Source organism: Chenopodium album, chromosome 11, assembly GCF_948465745.1.
Source record: "Chenopodium album chromosome 11, dcCheAlbu1.1, whole genome shotgun sequence".
Taxonomy (NCBI): Eukaryota; Viridiplantae; Streptophyta; class Magnoliopsida; order Caryophyllales; family Amaranthaceae; genus Chenopodium; species Chenopodium album.
The window spans coordinates 49,985,501-50,007,254 of record NC_137844.1 but is presented as its reverse complement, the minus strand read 5'-3'; the positions used below and the strand labels follow the sequence as shown (position 1 = coordinate 50,007,254).

General features: G+C 35.7%; 3 protein-coding genes across 3 annotated transcripts; 1 reads left to right on the top strand and 2 right to left on the bottom strand.

Moving 5' to 3' along the window:
* Positions 1–1,698: 1,698 nt before the first annotated feature.
* On the top strand, positions 1,699–5,197 carry LOC145567680 (putative aminotransferase ACS10). The gene is made up of 4 exons (XM_081627027.1): positions 1,699–2,403; positions 2,678–2,833; positions 3,615–3,775; positions 3,879–5,197. The coding sequence occupies exons 1-4, from the start codon at positions 1,933–1,935 to the stop codon at positions 4,732–4,734; spliced, it is 1,644 nt and encodes a 547-aa protein (XP_081483153.1). The 5' UTR covers positions 1,699–1,932; the 3' UTR covers positions 4,735–5,197.
* LOC145567679 (uncharacterized) lies at positions 5,092–8,763 on the bottom strand. Its single transcript, XM_081627026.1, has 2 exons — positions 6,895–8,763; positions 5,092–6,783 (listed from the first exon to the last, which is right to left on the bottom strand). The coding sequence occupies exons 1-2, from the start codon at positions 8,067–8,069 to the stop codon at positions 5,319–5,321; spliced, it is 2,640 nt and encodes an 879-aa protein (XP_081483152.1). The 5' UTR covers positions 8,070–8,763; the 3' UTR covers positions 5,092–5,318.
* A 7,531-nt stretch (positions 8,764–16,294) lies between these two features.
* Positions 16,295–21,754, bottom strand: LOC145567678 (uncharacterized). The gene is made up of 4 exons (XM_081627025.1): positions 21,271–21,754; positions 19,766–20,002; positions 19,441–19,658; positions 16,295–16,845 (listed from the first exon to the last, which is right to left on the bottom strand). Exons 1-4 carry the CDS (start codon positions 21,556–21,558, stop codon positions 16,665–16,667), a joined length of 924 nt encoding a protein of 307 aa, XP_081483151.1. The 5' UTR covers positions 21,559–21,754; the 3' UTR covers positions 16,295–16,664.

Sequence of the window (21,754 nt, the reverse complement as noted above, 5' to 3'; positions counted from 1 at the left end):
ATGTGGCTGTTTGTAAGAGAATAAAGTAACTTTTATTACACTGATTGGGTAATCACTATAATATTGACCGAGTAACTCCTAAAATACTAACCAAGTAGCTTTACAACACTAACAATGTAACCCTGTAACACTGACCAATCGAGTAACTAACCCCTAAAACACTAGCGGCCCATGATGGCGGTGTATGCTAGCATGCACATATAAGAATTTGTATAACCTCTTATATGACAAAAAATATATAATTTATATATAAAATTTTATTAATTGTTAGTTCATTACCTTCATATTCATATAAATTTAACACAATTTGGATACATACTTACACTTTAAAAGACAACGACATAATAATTAATTTGTTTCTTGTTTAATATAAGTAGGTGATTATGTGTGTTATCTTCTTCCTGTTATGAATATGACATGTTCCTTGCAAATAAAATTATGATGACATATGATACCACTAAAAGGATCGATTCCTTAGATGACCAAATATACAAGAGCCGGGACCTAAAATATAAAAATTGTTTTCGTTACATCTTATTATTATTATTATTATTAGTTATTAAGATTGCCATCCGATTAGCTCTGATTATATCCGAATCTGACCCGGGTTGCTCATCTAGCTAATGGTGGATAACATTGTATCTTATTAGGTATGAAGTATATTGAAACTTTGTATCACATTAGGAATTTCAGTCACGAGGGGTATTTCCTAAATACTAAAATTCATACAATTAAATAAGTTTCATTCAATAAAAATCGGATGGATCAAATGCATCCTTAAGTTGAACTAATGTGGGAAGCTCTTGAGCTAAACTATATCAAACTTATTGCAAACATAATGAACTCAAGATTGAGCCCAATTCCTAAAATGGTATCTACCAAAACAATTTTATAAAGGCATGGATATATCTATATTTTACAACGTTTTTTTATTTGTAGAGTTATAAAAGACAATAATGTAGAAATGTATGTGTTAATTCGCCTAATTATAGCTCTTAAATCTTAAATATAATCCGTATTTCCTATACTTTAATAACTCAATTAACAAAATTCATTAATTCCACAATCGATGTCTTTATGTTTAGAAATATTGTATGAAATATGTGCATACTATAGTTGATTTTATATGTTGTACCAGTTATTTCCAACCATTTTTAACATATTCTTCGTTACTGTAGAGTACCAGTCAATTAAGACCTTTACATTGATCAACAACTAACAGGAATTAGTGAATTAGTAGTATGTCTCATGCACGATACAAACCACAAAGACAATCCCAAATATTGGGTTGCACTTAGTAAGGAGAATCGAGCGTTCGATCCCCTGCTTTAACAATTAGGTAGAAACTAGAACCTAATTATTCAAAATTGAACTCTAAATTTGAGCTAGCCTAAAAGGAGAACCAGATGAGAACACCTAAATAAATAGTGTCGCTATACTTTCAACAAGCTTTACGCCAAACCCTCGCTCAGATTCGACCATTACCAGCCTAAGTCTGAGTCCGGACCAGTTGGTTTGGGCTAGACTTAACCACATATGACATAACTAGGTCCTATAACCAAGCTTGTCACATCCAAAATATCCCCAAGAATTGGATCTTGCATCTTGACAGTTGACACTAACAAAAAAAACTCCCCCTAATTTTCTCTCTCCTCACTATTCGTCCAAATAAGCACCTCCTCCTTTCACCCCCCGCAATCCAAGACACATACATACACAAAACACAATACACTCCTAAAATAATGATTCAATTCATAAATAAAATTTCATAAATACAAACAAACTTTACTCAAATATTTTGCTTACACATACTTGTATAGACAATCCAAAAATTCCTCCCTCTTTTTCTCTCTCCTCTCTCACGCTAACTCCCAAACCACCACAAAATACCATGATTTCTCCTCCTCCACCTCATCATCATCACTATAAACTATGACCCTTTTCTCCGCCGCCGACGAACCCACCGGAAAACCCAAACCCGCCGGAAAATCCGCCGGCTCCGGCGGAGGGACAGAGATGAGGATAATCGTCCCTTTACAAGGGGTTGCTCAGGGAAGAGGGGGTCTCTTCTTTGGCTCTGTTATACCTTGTGCTCTGTTTTACTTTCTTCAGCTTTATCTTCGTAGAAATCGTTCTGATAACAAAGATACTACAAGTGATGATAATGATAATTCTTCTCCGTCGCCGGAGATTGTGCCTCCGGCGCCGGTGTTGGAGAGATCTCTGTCGCGGTCGCTTCTTTCTCCTCGAAGCCCGGCTGGCCCGGCCCATTTGTCTTCGAGAGCTATTAAATCGGTTGACAGTTCGCCGTATTTTGTTGGGTTGAGTCGGGTTGATGATGACCCGTTTGATCGGTTGGGTAATCCTGATGGTATTATTCAGCTTGGCTTGCCCGAAAATCATGTGGGTTTATTTTTTATTTACGGTTTTGATACGTGTGTATAAGCATTAAATACATTTTTTATCAGAACAATGGGATTGGTATTGATTTAAATTTTGAGTGTTATCGTGATACTATAATATTTCGCTAGAGTTTGGTATGTCGTTATATTAAGGCTATTATTTTGCTCATTTGAATTGTCCTGCCTCTAAGGTATTACACGTTGCTATAGGTGCACGCGGAAAGTGTTTTTGAACTAATGAGAATTCATTATGATGTTTTATTGTAATGTTGCAGGTGTGTGTAGATTTGGTGAGAGAATGGATGGTGGAAAATGGGAAGAATTCAATATTGTCAAGTACAAGAAATGAGTACTGTGGTGGAGCAAAAGAAATGAGTATAAGTGGGACTGCAACTTATCAACCTTTTGATGGAATCATGGAATTGAAAATGGTATACTTTAGTACTACTTCTCACTACTTTACTAGCTTCCAACCTAGTTTATGAAATGATTTCTAACTTTTTAGTTTCTATAAAAAGGACAACCTGCATTTGCTTACAATTGATTATAATATATGATACCAATTATAGTAAAAAAAAAAACTTGTTTTTTGTTGAGCTTTTTATGTTTCTTTTTCATGTTTATAGCTCCTCATTTAGTCATCTTCCTAAACACAATTTTGAAATGCTTATGGGTTTGAGAATCTAAGAATGCGCGGATTTCATCCCTACACTCGAAATTTCCAAGACATTATTCATATTGTTGCTCCAGATCCCATAATGCTATGATCAACATTGTAGTCACCTTTTGAAGAATTTAGTAGATTGTGTTTGTATGGTGATTAAAGCATGTGTAAAAGTTTGTGTTAATCAAATTACTGCATATGTTTCAAAAAATTTCATCTTTTCCAATTGTTACATAATGCATATATTATCATGCACACTACTACTAGTAATTGGATTGAATGATCGAGTGGCCTTTTGGAATCCTTAAGATCATCATTGGGGAAGGTGTTATTAATATAGTTGATCAGTCTTAGATATTCTACTCTCTTGCTATTGAACTGGCATTAAAATTAGCCTAGTTTTGGAGCAAAACATTAAATTTGACATGGCATTTATCACTGACAGTCTGACACCACTGCTCAGCATGCTTTGAATTACAATTCTCTTAAGCTACGCTTAAATTGCTTTACTAGTGACTTAGTGAGTTGATATGAGTATATCATAACAGGCAGTAGCTGGATTCATGTCTGAAATCACAGAAAGAAGGGTTCATTTTAAGCCGTCCCAAATAGTTTTGACAGCCGGTGCAGCCTCAGCGATTGAGATCCTTTGCTTCTGCTTGGCAGATCCTGGAAACGCATTTCTTGTTCCTTCCCCATATTATCCTGGGTATTATGCTTTCCCTCTTTGTAGAGTCAGCACGCCAAACCCTCTATTCTCTTTATTTTTGAGCATGTCGAAATTTCTGAGGATTTGACTTAAATGTCTGCAGGTTTGACAGAGATATAAAGTGGCGAACTGGGGTTGAAATAATTCCTGTTCCTTGCCGTAGTGCTGATAATTTCAATCCAAGCATTACAGCCCTTGATCGTGCTTTCCACCAGGCAAAGAAGCGTGGCATGAAAGTTCGTGGAGTGATCATTTCGAATCCCTCAAATTCCGTTGGCAATCTGCTTGGCAGAGAAGCACTCTATAATCTTATAGATTTTGCTACAGAGAAAAACATCCACATAATATCCAATGAAATTTTTGTGGGGTCTACTCATGGCGGAGAAGAATTCATCAGCATGGCTGAAATGATCGAATCAGAAGATCTTGAGCGCAACAGGGTTCATGTAGTCTACAATCTATCTGAAGATCTTTCTCTTAACAGTTTTAGAGCAGGAGTAATTTATTCTTTTAATCATAATCTTTTGGCTGCTGCCACAAAAATGGTGCGGTTTTCTCCATTATCATCTATAATCCAACGATTGCTATTCTCAATGCTTTCTGATACAAGATTCATCCAGACATTGATACAGACTAATAGAGAGAGACTACAGAGATTATGTATGAAATTTGTGTCAGGGCTGAAAGAATTGGGCATTGAATCCACAAAAAGCAGCGGAGGTTTTTGTTGTTGGGTCGATATGAGTGGATTAATTCGGTCTTACAGCGAGAAAGGAGAACTTGAGCTTTGGGATAAGTTGTTGAGTGTAGCCAAGATCAACATAATACCTGGATCTTCATGCCATTGCATAGAGCCTGGATGGTTTCAATGCTGCTTTGCAACTTTAGGCGAAAAGGATATTCCTGTAGTTATGGGCAGGATACGAAGAATCATGGAAACTTGTAAATCTCGTAGTTAAAGTGCTATTCATTTATTATACTTAAAAGTGTATAGTCTAGTTCAAAAAGAAATTATATTGGTAGGATAAGCTCCTGAAAAGAGAATGAAATTGCAGTTGGCAGATTAGTTTGTTTAATCTTCTAGTACTGGCATCTGGATATCATGTTGGAGATGGAAGAAAATAAATTCTGAAAGCTTACTTCAGTACCGAAAACTGAAAGAAGTCCGCTATGTGTAATGTCTGAGACGGTGGTTCTCTGACCTGATGGTGCATTCTGATTTAGAAAATGCTGTAACAGACGCTTTCACGGTCAAATAACTCTAAACAGAGGCCAAAATTTAAATTCGAGCAGAGGCAAACGGATTGTATGGGATATACAAAAAATCAATGAATTTATTTCAGAATATAGGGTGTGTACAACAATGGGAGAGATTGAAAACAAAGAAAAAGAATACAAAAGAATCACTGCTGTTTCCCCTAACGCCCTACCTATTCCTTCGGAAAGTATCTCAACTTCCCTCTCTGCTAAACTACGTTGCTTCACTGCACAACGAACATACACAAATATAGCCCACATTTAAAAAAAACCATTTGTTTCAGTTTCAAGTACTGTGATTCCTAATCGACTCAAGGAATTGAACAACTTCAGCCATACTAGGTCTCTTGGAAGGAACCTGAGAAGTACAATAAAGCCCTAGTTTCATAACTTGAATCAGCTCATCTTCAGCAAAATTCCTCAACCTTCTATCAAAGCAATCGGATGCTGATCCTCTCTCCAATAGCTCTCTTACATAGTCGCACAAAACAACAATTTCGCTTGATGAAGGGCTCTCCACAGGCTTCCTCCCTGTGACCAGCTCCAGCAACACAACCCCATAACTATATACGTCACATTTGTCACTTCCTCTTGAAGTTTGAGCTAATTCAGGAGCAATATACCCAACTGCATTGTGATACTTTGTCAGGCCATAATTATCAAACATAGGAAGCAACTTTGACAACCCATAATCAGATAACCTGGGCTCATAATTTTCATCCAGGAGTATATTTGTGGACTTTATGTTAAGATGAAGAATTGGGGGTCTACAATCATGATGAAGATAAGCTAGTGCTCTAGCAGTTCCCAGGGCAATCTGAAATCTTCGTCCCCAATACAATTCGCTATATCCACCACAACTACTGGAGCTAGCAAGGTTTAAGCCATGCAGATTTTCGTACAGGTTACCATTAGGAATAAACTCTGAAAGAATCAGCTGCATAGTCAAAGACCAGTAATAACCTTGAAATGTTGCCAAATGGGGGTGCTGAATATTTCCTAATTTTCCAATTTCTTGCTCAAATTCATCTTGACTTTTGATCCTTCCCAAAGTCTCGAGCTTCTTCACAGCTATCGAGATCCCACCTTCAAAACTGGTTCTGTAAACTGTACCTAGGGACCCTCCACCAACAAGACGCTCTTTGTCAAGCAAAGCTCGGGTACCAGCTTCCCAATCTTCATATTTGGACGGCAAACTTTTGCTGAACAAAACCAATTTCCCAATGATGATATTTGTTTCAGTGGAAGCCAAAGGAGTGCTTTCTAGAACCATGGTCTCCACTTCTTCCCTACTCTTGCGTGCCCCTTTATTTAATATGGTAACTATGCAAACCCCAAAAAGAATAAGAGCAGCAGCAACAATTGCAACAATGGCAGAAACTGTAAGTGCCTTTGCCCTTTTTGACATTGCCCCTGAGCAGCTGTCCAGAGGATGGCCACACAGCCGAGGGTTATGATAAAATGATGTATACCCGAAGTTTGTGATAGTTGAAAGTTGAGGTATTTCCCCAGAAAGAGAATTGTATGAAACATTTAAATGGGTAAGCTTTCCTAGATTACCTAGTGAAGTAGGGATTGATCCAGATAGTAAATTTTCCGAAAGATCAAGATACTTAATCCCAGAGAGATCTCCAATATTTCTCGGGATGTTACCCCTGAGTTTGTTCTTATGAAGGTCGAGAATTAAAAGGTATGTCATGTTATATATGGTTTGAGGTATTTCACCTTCTAATACATTGCCAGAAACATCCCTGCAGGAGCAAAACATCATAGAATATGTTTCAACTTACATGTTCAAATCAAAACAAAGCTTAAGTTAAAACTATAAAGCAGTTGTGAATACTTGTAATAAGGTGACTCACAGCTCAAGGAGAAATCGACAACGAGCAAGTTCGTCAGGAATTGGACCATGAAGGTTGAGGCTGTGTAAATTGAGAACTTGCAATAGCTCAATATCTCCAATCTCTTCAGGGATTGTCCCGTCTATCGAGTTATTCCCCAACCTTAAGCTTGAAAGGTTCTTCAAAGTCCCAATGCCCTTTGGGATATTCCCAGTTAGCCTATTGCTCTCCAAGTCCAAAATTTTCAGGTTTGCACAGTTTGTGATCCATGACGGAATCACCCCATCCAAGTTGTTCCATGAAGCATCAAAAAACCTCATCCTCTGGCTGCATGTAATCGCATCCGGAATCTGCCCTTGAAATCCATTATTAGAAACATTGAAATAAGTCATATTCACCAATCCTAATCGATCAAACGGCGCCTCCCCATTGAACGTATTGCTACTAAGATCCAAAAACTCTAAGCTGTTGCAACCTGTTAGCTTCCCTTCAACACTCCCAGCAAACACATTTCTCCTCAATGACAAGAAAGACAAACTAGGCAACTCGCAAAGTCGAGAAGATACACTGCCACCAAGCACATTGTAAGAAACATCAAAACCCATAAGACTTGTGCAATTGATCACAGAATCAGGAATTGAACCAGTAAGATTGTTGCTAGATAAAGAAACAAACTTCATTTTCTCACAATTTGCAAACAAATTGGGTGGAATTTCCCCTGAAAACCCATTTTTAGACAAATCCAAAAGCCTCATATTCTCCAATTTCCCAATAAATTCTGGGATTGGCCCAGAAAGAGCATTGGAACTCAAATTTAACTTCCACAATGACTTAATACTTCCATATTCTTCCGGGATGTTCCCAGTAAACCTATTGCCAAACAAAGTGATTGACCGAAGCGATGGCAACCCAGATAATGCAGGTGCCAAAACCCCAGAAAGGCTAGTATTCCACAATACAATTCTAGCAACATTTTGGTTAGCATCACAAACAATACCAGTATAATTTCTGCACGGATCGGCCTCAGCAACCCAGGAACTTAACACATTAAGTGGATCAGTTGATACATTGCCCTTAAACTGCAGCAAAATCTGCTTCTCTTTCTCAGTAGCTGGGGAAACAAAAACAAATTCCAGAAACAAGAAAAACAGTAACACAAGAACCAATTTAAATTTCTGCTTCTGGAATTTTCTCATGCTCACAATGCTAGCAATACACAAAACCTAGCTCCTCTAATCCACATTATACTAGCTAATCATCAAATTAACCTAGAAAAAAAATTAAATTTCTGGGATATTAGGAATCTGCAAAAAGAAAGAGCAAGACAAATATGACAACCATATAATAGCAACATAACAAATACTGACATTCTTTCTTTTTAATAAAGAAAAGGGTATTTACTAGTCAATTTGAAGGTGGTCCAAATATCACAAGTAATTAACAGCAACTTCACATTAATGTGTACCTGAGTGGGTACATTAATGAGATACACAAATTGGGTATTAGGCTTAATTTTGTTTAGTGGGGTCGAATCGAGTCGGTTACATGAACCAAGAATTTATCTCCTATGTTGGTCTACAAAGATCGAACTTAAATCAGGGTAATAACAAAAAAGATTGGAGCTTTATTAAGAAGAAGAAAAGGGATTTGTGTGAGAAATGGCTGGAAAGTGAAGTGAAGCATAAAAAGCTCAGAAATACAACAATGGTGGCCACAAGCTGATGAATGCCCACGTGCCCTCCTCAAATTCTCTCTCTTACTCTGTCACTTTCTCTCTCTAGATTACTGTGAAAACGAAGTACAGTAGTAATAATAAAGAAAGAAAAGAGTCAAGCTGTAAAATTTGGTGCTTTTGCTCACTTTCATAGTTATTTTAGTGAGCGAGGAAGATAAGAGTAGCATTTATTTAAATGGGAACAATATTGGCAACAACCATGCCAAACGCATTTATATTTTGATGGGAACTGGGTAACTCACTGTCACATTAACTGCTTCACCACCAACCACTTTTATTCATTGTCACTGTGAAATTGAGTGAAGAAGATCTATTATTTGAGTGGGTTTTTTTTTTTTTTTTTGAGTGGAATTGCTCTTTTGATCTTAAAAATAGTGATTTTCTTGATTGATTTTTACTCATTTTACTTTTTCTGGGATAGAAGATTTGGTTAAATTTCTAGGTCTATATATAACTCTCTATCAAGGGTGAGACAAAGACATACTCCCTTTTTTTTTTTAAGGGAAAAGATATACTCCCTTTCATTCGATATTTAGTGGCCTATTTGGTTTTTTCACGGGAATTAAAAAAATTATAGATTTCTTAAAACTAATGATTGAGAGTATCTATATGGAGTTAATGAAAGATAAAGAGAAAGAGTAGGTGGTAATTATTGAAGAAAAGGAGAGAGAAAGTGTTGAAAAGTACATACAAAATAAAAGAAAAATAATGACAACTCATAAAAAAAATGTAATTTTGTTATAAAGTACACTCTTTCAATAGAAATAAGCTGCTAATTTTGGCTATCCAAAAATGGAATACTAACCACTGAATAAGAGAGGGGGAGAACCAATTGGTTGTTGATGTAGTGATGATTGAGACTACACTTGGTAGGGAGGACCTGTGTTCGATCCCCGACAACAACAATTGGGAGGGGATTGGAACCTAACCACTCAAAACTGATCTCCGAATCTGGATTAGCCCAAAGGGTGAAGCGGGTAGAACACCAAAAAAAAAAAAAAAATAAGAGAGGGGAGAAATAGTGGTTTTATATATAACTTTGTATTTTGTTGAACCTTTTTCATATCTATCCTTGATTCTTCTTTCACTAACATATCCCAAGGCAAACTTGTAAATTAAGGGCTTGTTACTTTGTATTTTGTATTTTTTTTTTCCTTTTTTTGTAAAACAAAAAACAAAAAACGGGAAACAAAACAAAAAACTAAAAACAGGAAATAAGAAAAAGGTGTTTCCCTTTTTCTATTATAGGTTTTCAAATTCATCATGATTTTAATAAGTTTGACTAATTTTTTATTCATTATATAACATATATCATATTATTTTAAAAAACCAAAAAACTGAAAATCACAGTTATGCTAAATGAGACCTAAGCTAACTATTTTTACTAAAACTTAAGCAAAATATAAACCATTATATTTGCCAAAAGGGAAAAAATGGTGCTTGCTTACCCTTGGCGTTTTATTAAAATAAAAAATAAAAAAAAAACCCTACGAGTAAGTTTTTGGATCAGTACTAACCTAACAATACTTATCAGTTAGGCAAAGTTTTCTCAATTATTTATTAAATTAAACAATATTATTACTTGAATTTATTAGTATACTAGTTTTGTGCCCGTGTGATGCCCGGATTGTTTATTTAATTTTAACATAAATTTTTAATCTATATGTCAAATTTTAAAATATATCAATGATACAAAATTAGTTAGGAATTGATGTGCTTTAGTGACGATTTGCTATCTAGTAGGATGTAATAGCTAATAATAATGTTAGTGAAAATGTTCGATTTAATTTAATACAGTAAAAAAATTAGGAAAAAATAAAATAAAATAAATAAATGTTCAAAACCTGTTGGGTTGACCCGAATCCAAAACTTTGGATAGGGGTTGAACATTTCTTGACTCGTAACCTAAAGTGACCCAATTCGAGATGACTCATCACTCAACCCTAATTGATAGGTCTAGTAATAAAATTCGATGTTTTATGCTTTAAACTACTTTCTTCGCTCAAAAAAATATTATGATATAAAAAATAAATTTATATGATAATTTATAAGAATTATAATCTAATAATTTTTTTGAATAAAATTATAATTCAATTTATATCTGAAATATTGTTATTTTATCGAAAATAAAACTCTAAACTAACAATTTTATCCTAAAATTTTATCCAAATAGAATTCTAAACTAATTTTTTTTATCTTATGAAGTCTATTTAAATATATCCAACGTGGCGCGACACTTGACGAATAGTTCGAACGTCAAGTGTCACTACCTCGTGACCTGACTAAAGCTTTATATATTAGTTATATGATTCCTAACACATAGGACATTTAGATTTTATTGGTTTATCCTTGTGATAGAGAATATAATTATATATTTAGATTGTGTATTTGTAATATTACAAGCTAGTTTTTGACCCCGTACAATACACGGATTTATATAGATTTATTAATAATAATAGTCAATTGAAATTAAATGAGTAACAATTTTTTGTCCATTATTATGCACATATACGAGTACAATACAAATTAATGGATGACTTTCGTTAATAATTTTCTTCATTTATGTTATTGTAATTACTCTTAGCTTAGTTAGATCAGTTCTAATTTGTTTTAGGACCATCATCTAAAAGGACATCAGACATGTAATGAATATTATTATATTATCAAAAAAATTTGTAAGGAAAAATAAGTCAGTCAACGTTCTTCCTCAGATCCACTCTAATTCACCTAAAATGTGCTCAACTGACTTTCATTAGTTTAATCATTTTTAAAAGAGTGAGATTTTGTTCTTGTATTTGTCGCTGACTTGGTTTGGATGATTCTGATTTCACATACTCTCTGATCATTTCTCAGTTTATTTTATTATATAATTTACATTTGTACTTTCCCATTTTTTTTATTTCAGTTTTGTATAAACTTATAAAGCTAGGAAGTTTCTTCGTTACTATACGACTATGACATAAATTGTGTAGGCCATCTTGAAAACTAACGTATTGCTGTTTTGACAATTATGAGTTAAGGCTTACGCGTAATAATAAATACAATATTACGTATGTTTGAAGTAGGTGCAAGTTTATTTAGTTAGGTTAATAAGTTTTGAGGTGATACACAAAATTTAGAATCGAGTTTGAGAATCCCATGTACCTCAAAACGTTTGTTTTTTTTGGCTAGTTTGATCAACTATTTGTATTTACTGCTTGAATCGGCTCGTAGTGACTTAAGTTATTTGTAAATACTACGTATACTATGTTGCAAGAAAAATAAAAACCAAAATTGTAAAAACAAAGTAGGCTAACCTAACTCGTCCTCCGGGTGGTCAGAGAGGAAGAAGGCCAGGGTCAGTCGAAAACTAGAACAGCATGCTTTTGCCGCCATTAAATATGTCCTTGGTAAGCCTTTTGGAAGCAATGCTTTTTTTTTTTTTTTTTTTTTTTATACAAAGATTTCATATAACGAAAGGCATAAAGTACAACCTATAAGCTAAACAAAACTACATTACAACCAAAAACATCAAACCACACGCATAAACAACAAAAGGAAGAACTTATGAACTGTAGCTGAGGCAAGACGCTTAACTCGTCCCATAAACATGGCTTGCCATGACCACCATTGGAGGACAAATGAAGTGACTGAAAGCTCACATAATGATGTGCTTTGGACCTGTTACTTGGGAGGCTGGAAAACCGTGAACAACTTACCAAATCCATATCCTGACCTTTGTTCTGCCACCTTCGCCAAAAAACTTGAAATGAACGATGATTGCGGGTTGATAATAGGGAAGGGAAGAGAAACTTGCAAAACCACAAATTCAAGTTCTTGATAAAAGAAGTTGAGAGTTGACATAACCATAAGATGAATGCATCCTGTTGAAGAAAACTTTCACACCATTCCACTCCTAGGGTTTGGAAAGCATAGCAACTTCCTAGGAGTCTAGCAACTTCCAAAAAGAAATTCTCTCTCTAGAAAACCCCGTACATATCTCTTCCACCGCTTCCTTCTCAAGCACCTTGCTCGCCGGCGATCGGCGCTCTTCTTCTTGTAGTTTTTCCCAATAAAGGAGACAATAGAGATTATCGTTCACCGTCAATTTCTTGATTTTAATACGGTCGTTGTCTGTGTTATTCAATTAACCAACGAAACAAGAAGCCAAGGCTAGTCTTAACGCCGCCGTCAAAAGGAATCTTGTTACTTATTTTCCCGGCGGTAAAGGTGAAGTTAAGGTTAGGGTTTTCCTCCCTTAATTCAAAATTAAATTCAGGTGAGGCCGTTCTTCTTGCGTTGGCTTTGACGACGGGTCGTTGTGGTTGGTTCTGAGTGTAGCGGTGAGGTATCTTGTAATCTTCTCTTAGTAGTCTCACAAGTAGTTTTGTGAGTATTTCCTCTGCTTTAGTCAGTATCTTTTAGTTTTGTTCCTCCTGGTTTCTTTTGTTTTCTTTATGTTTTCTTTGGATAGTTTGTTTAGTTAAAACCGTATGTTTGGCTGTAAGGGTGTTTCTCTTGCTATGGTTTTTTGTCTTGAATTGGAATTTCTTATGGTAGCTCTAAATATGGAGGTCGAAGTGATGTGGGGTTTGGAGTCTGGTTGGTCATTTTTGCCCTTGGTTTTAAGGGTAGCAAGGTTAAGTGACTTCTTGGTTGTTGGATTGCTATGGTTTTTTGGAAGCAATGTTTGTTAAATGTGAATTAATGTATACTACTCCCTCTATTCTAAATAGTTACATGGTTGGACTTTTAACAATATATATTCATAAAATTTAATTTGAGTAATAATTGTGATTTAATATGAAAATTTATAGCCACGTGGGATCTTATTAGATTCATTTCAATGTGTACTTGATTAAAAATTAATTTAATTATTATCTACAAAAGTATAATTAAATTCTTTTTTGACTGAATTTTTGCATTGACTATCGTGATAAAAGAAAAGTGTCAAATAATTTAGAATGGAGGAAGTATAATATGTAGTACAAATAAATATATTTAATGAATCATGCTTTCTCTTGGTTGATAGCACGACGTCACATGCTAATAGTTTCCCAATGTTCTGGCACAACAAGTCCCATATGAGGCAACTTCCCTATACTTATGTGTCTTACTAATGCATGAATGTGTTTGTGGTTCTAATTAGTGTCATTGTGCTTAGTTTCCTTTTTTATTAGCTTGTTGCATATATGTGGAAAGTTGGTCTGCATCAAGCCTCGAGGATTCATGCAGGCAATAAAAATGACATGTGGTATCAGAGCCATTTGAACATCATTCAAGTGGGGAAGTTTTGTTCACCATCAAGGAGGTCCACCGTTTTTAATTGTGGCACGGGAGAGTCGACATGACCCAGTCTAGTGCAAGTATAAAGAATTGTCAAAGTTAAGAGTGCTTGTGGGGCACTTGAAGCAGTGTGGATGGTGCGCTAACCATGGGAGTAAGCCTCTTGATAGGGCTGGGGGTATGTTCATGACTACTACATGGTCGGAGCCAATTCAAGGGGGACAAGTTGAGTGATCAAGGAAGAGATGATCGGTAGAAACACGAAGAAGTTGCAACAAAGCGGGTCTCGATGAGGAGTCGCGATGTGGTGCTCAGGAGGGAGACCAATTGTGTTAGCATTTGGCTTCATTATTAGGCGAGTGTGTAAATCATTTGTGTTTAACGGAAGCGATCGGTGATGTGTTGTGTGTAAGGAAGCAACGTGGAGCTAACCTCGAAGCACTACAACAGGGTGTTTGTGGCTTAGGTGGGGGAGCTTGTCATGTGTTGACAGTTTCCCTGATGCCCTGGCACAATAAGTCTCATACGAGGCATTGAGGCAACCTCTCTATAGCCGTGTGCCTTACTGATGCATGTATTGTGGTGTAGGTTAGTGTCATTGCGTGTTGTTTCCTTTATTTATTAGCTTATTACGCATACGAGGAAAGCTAATTGGAACGAGCTTTGGGATTCAGGCGGCGCACGGGTGATTTGTGCTCGTCCTATGACAACGAGCTATGTTTTGCCTTAAGTTTGTACAAGTTAAATGAACATAAGTATGAATAAAATAATACTTCCTCCGTTTCTTTTACTTACAACAGTTTGACTTTTACACTATTCACATATCTTACTTTAATTAGCTTTGGTGATTTATAAGTTAGAAAAAAATATAGTAATGTGGGATTTTATTATACCCGTTTTTATTTATACTTTCATAACATTAAATTTTTATAATTTTACACATTGGTAATTAAAGATATTAACGATTGAAATAATGCATTGACAAGCGTGAAAAAAGAAGTGTTGCAAATATTAAGAAACAGAGGAACGAAGTACTTATTTAACTGGCTATCCATGACAATTTTGAATACAGTATATAATTGTACGTCATATTATAGAAATCTTAGATACTACAGGTCTGATCAAGGACATCAAGCACTACTTTAAATTTTTATATTCACAGTGTCATACATTGTGAAAACCTACACTGTATCTTTTTGGCCGTTATGTTGTGTTTGACATTCCATATAACAAGAAGGATAATATTAATTTTATCAACTGCAGTACATTATAAAAAGGTTGTTCCTCCTTGAACTAAACATTTTAAAATGGGTGGAGGAAACTAGGAATACATATTCAACCATTCTACCCTGAAAAACGTCTCCCAACACCAACAAATCAAGAAAACTAGACAATTTCTATTCACTTTCCAACGGACAGAACTAAAAAGTTGTGTAGTTGGAGCATTTTTTTTTTTTTTTTTTATAATTCAACGTTAGAGCATGTTGTGTCTGATGAATGACATTCTTGCTTAAGTTCGGGTTCAGACTTTTTCTAGTGATGATAATGGTTCGTGATCCGACCCATCCGAGCATCATGCAAACAAATGAAAGAACAGTACAATTTGCTGTGGCTGCTAAAACTCATTTCTAAGCTCAAGCTGAAGTCTGTCTACACCACCACCACCCCCCCCCCCCCTCCCGGCCCGGGCAATTATGGCACGTTTAGGCATTTAGCTAACGTGTCTTTGGATTTGTAGCTTATATTGCAGTCTTTAAATTAGAATCATATTGTTCATGTCTTTGTTCTTTCATTTAAATATAAATTCACCATCTTTGGAGTAAATCACTAGATTTATGTTATGATTTGCATATAGTACGTCAATAATATTTGGTGGGTCAATAATAAATGTCGCAGAATCTCTTCTATAGCTTTGCTGCTGCCACAAACGGCTACAAATATAAGGCAAAGCAGCGCATGATCTGCCTCTGGCATGTCATTGCAAAACCTGCAACATGGGAAATGTTCATTTGTAACATACACCAAATCCAAATTATATAACCCAGAAGTATACTTGGTGCCATTATATAGTGTTTGTTGTACCAATATACGCACATCGAGCTACACTTGGATCTTATACACAGCCTCCCATCCCCACCATCTTTGGATAGAAATCCAGGTCTAAGTCGATCAGTGACTAATCACACCGCATTTCATGAATGTGATGCCACCTACAATCCTACATCACTAAAAGGTCACATAAGTTGCTTAAAAGGCTAACCAACAAATCATAAAGTAACCCGAGTCTTATCATACAGCCATAGTCATAAATTCATAATAAACAATAATGTCGTATTTTCTCAGAAAACTTATATTTTATATATACCTTCTTCCGATAGTAATATTTATATTTAACAACATATGAGCAGCTGCAAACAAATATGGGCTCCAAATCTTGGACACGTGATAAAAAATATATAGAATTGATAAGGAGTAGTTGATACAGAAGATAGAAACATGATCAACATGCTGCAACTCCATAGCAGAGAAATGCCGTTATGTACAGTATTAGTTTTTGAAGTGCAGCATATGAAGATCAAAACACAAAGACACTGGCAGAACAACAAAGAATACCATCTCCTGCAAAAGAATCTATAACATATAGTGTAGTTGGTCATGTTGTTCAGAGTCTTCTCTTTCGTGACTCTGTCCTCTGTATGTCATCCTCCAGAATCAAATCTCCCTCGACTGTACAATACCAATTACATGCTGGCACATAGAATCTCTCAAACTCTTTGTTAGAATAAGTTAATTACTGCAGAAGCGGCTCATCTTCAATTGGCATTGTCTTGAGCCGTTTCTTTGCAAGAATCGTGCAGATGATTGTGGTAGCAACAGTGGCAGCAAACCCAACAACGTTCATAATAATTTCTTGTGCTGAGAGTGAATGCTTTGTGTCAGATGCATCTGCCAATGTCTTGATCAAGATACCACTGCAAAAACAGAAAGAAGTACAATTCTAATTAGTCTCATTCTGCTACTTGTGCATGAACTGACCTGAAATAATAACAATAAAGAAAAGAGGATCCCGGACAAAGAAAAACAGAAGGTCAAAAAAGGCTTAAGATGACATTCACCAAATCACCAATAAGCTCATCTGCAAAGCTAGATTAGCAGAGAGTCGAAAGGCTGTACAATTAGAACCTACCTTATCAAGTTATCAGTTTCAAAATCCTCTAGATAATTTCTTTCTATCAATCTGATTAGAACTTCACATTTCCCTTCACTATGCTTGATATAAATTATTATCATCTCTCCACCTCTAATTTTCTATCTCTCCTTCAAGCTTTTCATCAAAATGTTAATTACTGGACCCATCTTCATGAGATGACAGTAGTCCTCTTTAACAAACAGGTAAAAGCTGAATTTTATAATTTCTCACAGGAAGACTGGTTATTCTTGAGCATTAATTATACGGATGTTAAACCAATTACAGAAAGATGAGTCGCTCTCAAGGATTTATCACAAACCACATTTACTTGTTTATTTCTTTTATCGATTAATGTGCACGTTGAACCACTAGCTTCTTCTAGACTTACATGATCCCCAATCCTCAAATTCCAGCCTTGAGCAGTCTTGCAAGCTATTATATGATTTTGTCCACATGATTGCTATTCACTGAAGTACATATATGCAACAATGTCTAAGCCCGCAATAAGCATATGCTGAGCCCACAAAAGAGAATGGCGAATTCATGACAACCTCATGATAAAAAGTACGCTTTTGGACTTGAAGGGCCACATAGCTGGCCACCCTAAAAGGATAAAGCTCACCAACAATATCTCAATCAGATCATGTGGACATGGAGTAGAGTTTATCTACTGTCCTCAAGAGACTTGTTCAAAAGATATGAAAAATGGCTCTATACAAGTGTTGCCAACAATACATATGCTTGAGCATTCAAATACGTCTCTGAAATACCCTGCAATCTTCCTTTAAAAAGAGAAATGTACCTAGAAAAGAGCAAGCAAAACATATTGTTTATGCACCTAAACACATGACTACAAGCCCCTAGATAATCAATGTGTTCCTCCTAAAGTACACCCCCACTCACCACTTACCCCCTTAAAATCAGGGCAAAGTAACACCTTGAATATAATCTTACTCATGTAGCACATGGTCAAATCATCTTTTAAGCAACTTGAATTTGCATATAATTAAGCATTGCAAATGAAAATAACAGGTAACGATCACCGTAAAAGGTTTACACATAAATTACTGCATGACATGAATCATCTATTAGTAGTCAATAAGTTGCAAGTAAATGTCTTAAATACCACAAGTATCTCGCTCACAAGCTGCAGTATTACTAATCAAATTCCTTGGCAGACAGCCAGACATCAGTCAAAAAGCCAGATGTGAGTAAGATCAACCATGCCCTTTTTTTTAATGAATAGCTTGAGGATTGACTTTTCCATGTATACAGTATACCATCCCAAACACATTTTATACCTTTTTCATTTAAACACGTAATAACAGTTACTCCAATCAAATCCGTTGAGATTGGAGCAATATACAATAAGAACTAACTCTGAGTCAAAGGGACTAATATGTTTGTATGCTGGCATAAAAAATGGCAAACCTTCTAATAAATTATCATTGACATCAAAATTAAGCAGACGACTAGGCCAGACAGCCACATACTGGCCTGGTATTGGTACCAAAACATTACTCACATTAGGAAGCCATTAATTTGCACTTCTATTCATATGGGTTTAAACCACAATCTAGTGGTCTAAAATGGTTACTAGTAAGGTTGCCTACATCATGACCTCCCTAAACTGTGACAGCAGAGGCATTGTTATTTCCCCAAATTTTCTGACTTGCTACCATGAAATCATTATCATAAACTAAATAAGGCTGGAAGCTATTCTAGGGCAAGTTTGTAAGGTGATAAAATAATTAAAAAAAAAAAATCATGTTTCGGAAGAATAGTTCCTTAAATTTGACGGTCAAACAATTCTTGTGAAGAAACCACAAGAGAGTTGTTATGAGTATTACATTCCTGTAATATGACAGCTAAAATTGATACAAACCTTAAAAATCTTCCGACTTATCTTGAGGTTTGGGGGGAATAATTAGCCTCATTTATTAAATATAGGCATTGCTCTCCAATGTTAAGTATGCTAGCTAGTTATCAAAGTGTTGGATCTGTTAGCAACTGGAGCAAGTGTCATGATATCAGCAGGTTACTATTACCCAAAAAAACGCGCGCGCACGCGCGTGTATGTGTGTGTGTGTGTGGGGGGGGGGGGGGTACCCAAATTATGTCTCTTAGCTCTCTTGGAAAAATGCACTAAGGTTTACAATATTTCTATCGAATTATTTATTTGAAAACCCAGTAACTGAAACAAATAGCTAGAAGTCCTGCAAACAGAGACACATAATGAAACAATTGATGGAGATGAAGCGGCATACAAAAACATAATACAGTGGAACAAACATGGAAGAATGATTTCCAAGAAAAAGGACCTCTTTATATGACCAAAACAAAGCAACATTCCTAGACAGCCAAAGAAATAACTTACGTGTAGAGTGCAACCAAAACATCAGGCACCATTCCCAGCACTGACCCCAAAATATAAGGCCCATATTTGACATTTGTTGCTACAGCACAGTAATTGTATATGATGTAGGGAAAGGGAGAAATTCTTATCAACGACACAGCACGAAATTGATCAAGCCATTCTCCTTCACCAGCAAGTCTTATGATAGAAGCTCTCTTTGGATACTTTTCCATCCAATTCTGTTCAAGCATGCGAAAGCATTAGCAAATGACATACAAGTGAACAAGAAAACTTCCATTTTTAGGTATATTTTGGATTTATATCCAATGTTACAGCCAACACTTACTTGGATTTTGTGGTAGAAGAGGGAACCAATAAGGTACGGCAGAGAAACACCAATGAACACAGCTGGCATAATTAATAGGAAGCCGAATCCATAACCAAAAGTCATCCCAGCCACCCACATGGAAGGGGATGATGGCAAGAGAATGGTAGGAAACAATGCTACGGAAGTAAAGATTATAAGTGCCAGAACAGGGGTACTGAATGACGTTCTCTCCCAGTTTAGAATAGGAATTATTCCCTGCAGAAAGAAAATATTTATCTTTGTGAGAACATTAGATGCAAGAACTCAAACAATAAGGATGTACAGTTATTTCCACATCAATGATTGAGAACATGTTGTCATGCTACTAGGGAAAAACTGAAAAAGAATGTCACCAAGGCTTTTCCTAATTGTAATATTTTTTAAAAATTTTGATCACCAAGTTTTTGCAATTATTGTAAATGTTCAATACATATACAAGAGAATTCTAGTTCAAAAAAAAAATATAGCTAGCCCTTCTTGTTCCATCAAGTTCTTATTTATCCAGCCTCTAGTGATTATGTCTTCCCCCTTTAGCCTTAAACACCAACCAACATGATGGATATTCAAATTCATTCCAAACAGTCTAGAGCCTCGAGCATGTATCTTGTATCTTATCAACTACTTACTTCCCCTACTGCAAGCCCTGACACTTCACTTGCTAATAAAATTGACAATTCATCAATGTGATCATGGAACAAACAACATTCAATATTGCAGCTATGGCGCTATGCTGCTAATCTGCTATCTATGTATTTAACTTGCACATAATTATTATTCCTTACGTACAAGTCCTAGTCTGACTCTCCTTCCCAGTTCTATACTTCTAGAACCTCTCCCCAAAATCAATCATCATCTTGTTTCATGTTCTTCGGTTTACAGATCAAAAAGTTATGAATAGTCAGGCATAAACTAGAATGAGACTAAATCACAAACACTACCCAATATAAATCCACCTCTTTTATTCATCCATTACCTTTCGAAAAAGCCTCTCAGCTATTATTGAGCTGACTAAGTCGCTAAGATTAAATTTGGGTACATATAACCTCATAAACTCGGATTCAGGTTGTTTTCTTCCCAGCAACTAAAGAACAAAACTCCAAAGTACGGATATAATTAAACTATGATTGCAGCAATAATCAGACCACATATAAAAAGTACGGAGTAATATAATAATCTTAAGCACATAAAAAAATTATAAAAATTACACCCAGAATTCTCAGAGATGAAAATCTTATCTATAAGAAAAAGGGGCAAAGAAAAAAGTAAATCAGCTAAATCTTCTGTTGAGCTGACAAATTTAGCAACAAATCGAATCAAATAACAACAATTATAATTATAATATGTATAAATTATGATCAATTTCCCCAAATTGTAAGCAAATTCTTCAACAGAATTCCAATAATCTTATTAAAAAAAATACCCAATTTGACGCATGAAATAAAAAACCAAAAATCAGAGGAAAAAATCAAAGAAAAATCGTATACCTTATCCATTGCAAAGGGTCCAAGCCATTTGAAAACAACAAGGGCAAGACCACCCAAAAAAACGAACAATAAGAAAAATTTAATGCATTTACAGATGAAACAACATCGTATTCTGGGTGTTGAAGGTTCCGACAAACAATGATCCTCCACCACTGAATCACCCTCTTCTTCCTCCTCCTCGTACTGAACTAAATTAACGTAAAACTCATCCTTGTCGGAGAATCTTAACGTTGTTAGCTCCGGCACTGCGATGACGTCGTTATTGTCATCATTGCCGACAAAAGTCATCACCTCTGCCGGCGATCGCCCGGTTAATTCGGTTTCCACTTGTAATCAATTGAAGTTCTCAGATGAATTTGAAACCCTAATTGAGGAGAGAAATTAATTGAGATTGGAATTGAATTGGGGAAAAATCAACCGTTGGGAGAATGGAGGAGAGAGAATCAATGAATATTGAGGAAATAATTTTGGGGATGAATGACTG

Coding starts and splice junctions, on each gene's coding strand:
- LOC145567680 (XM_081627027.1), top strand. CDS start 1,933: ATGACCCTTTTCTCCGCCGCCGACGAACCCACCGGAAAACCCAAACCC. Junction 2,834..3,614: donor GAATCATGGAATTGAAAATG/GTATACTTTAGT, acceptor ATATCATAACAG/GCAGTAGCTGGATTCATGTC. Junction 3,776..3,878: donor CCTTCCCCATATTATCCTGG/GTATTATGCTTT, acceptor AAATGTCTGCAG/GTTTGACAGAGATATAAAGT.
- LOC145567679 (XM_081627026.1), bottom strand. CDS start 8,069: ATGAGAAAATTCCAGAAGCAGAAATTTAAATTGGTTCTTGTGTTACTG. Junction 6,784..6,894: donor TGTCGATTTCTCCTTGAGCT/GTGAGTCACCTT, acceptor TTGCTCCTGCAG/GGATGTTTCTGGCAATGTAT.
- LOC145567678 (XM_081627025.1), bottom strand. CDS start 21,558: ATGACTTTTGTCGGCAATGATGACAATAACGACGTCATCGCAGTGCCG. Junction 19,659..19,765: donor TCTTCTACCACAAAATCCAA/GTAAGTGTTGGC, acceptor ATGCTTGAACAG/AATTGGATGGAAAAGTATCC. Junction 16,846..19,440: donor GTTTTGGTTGCACTCTACAC/GTAAGTTATTTC, acceptor CTGTTTTTGCAG/TGGTATCTTGATCAAGACAT.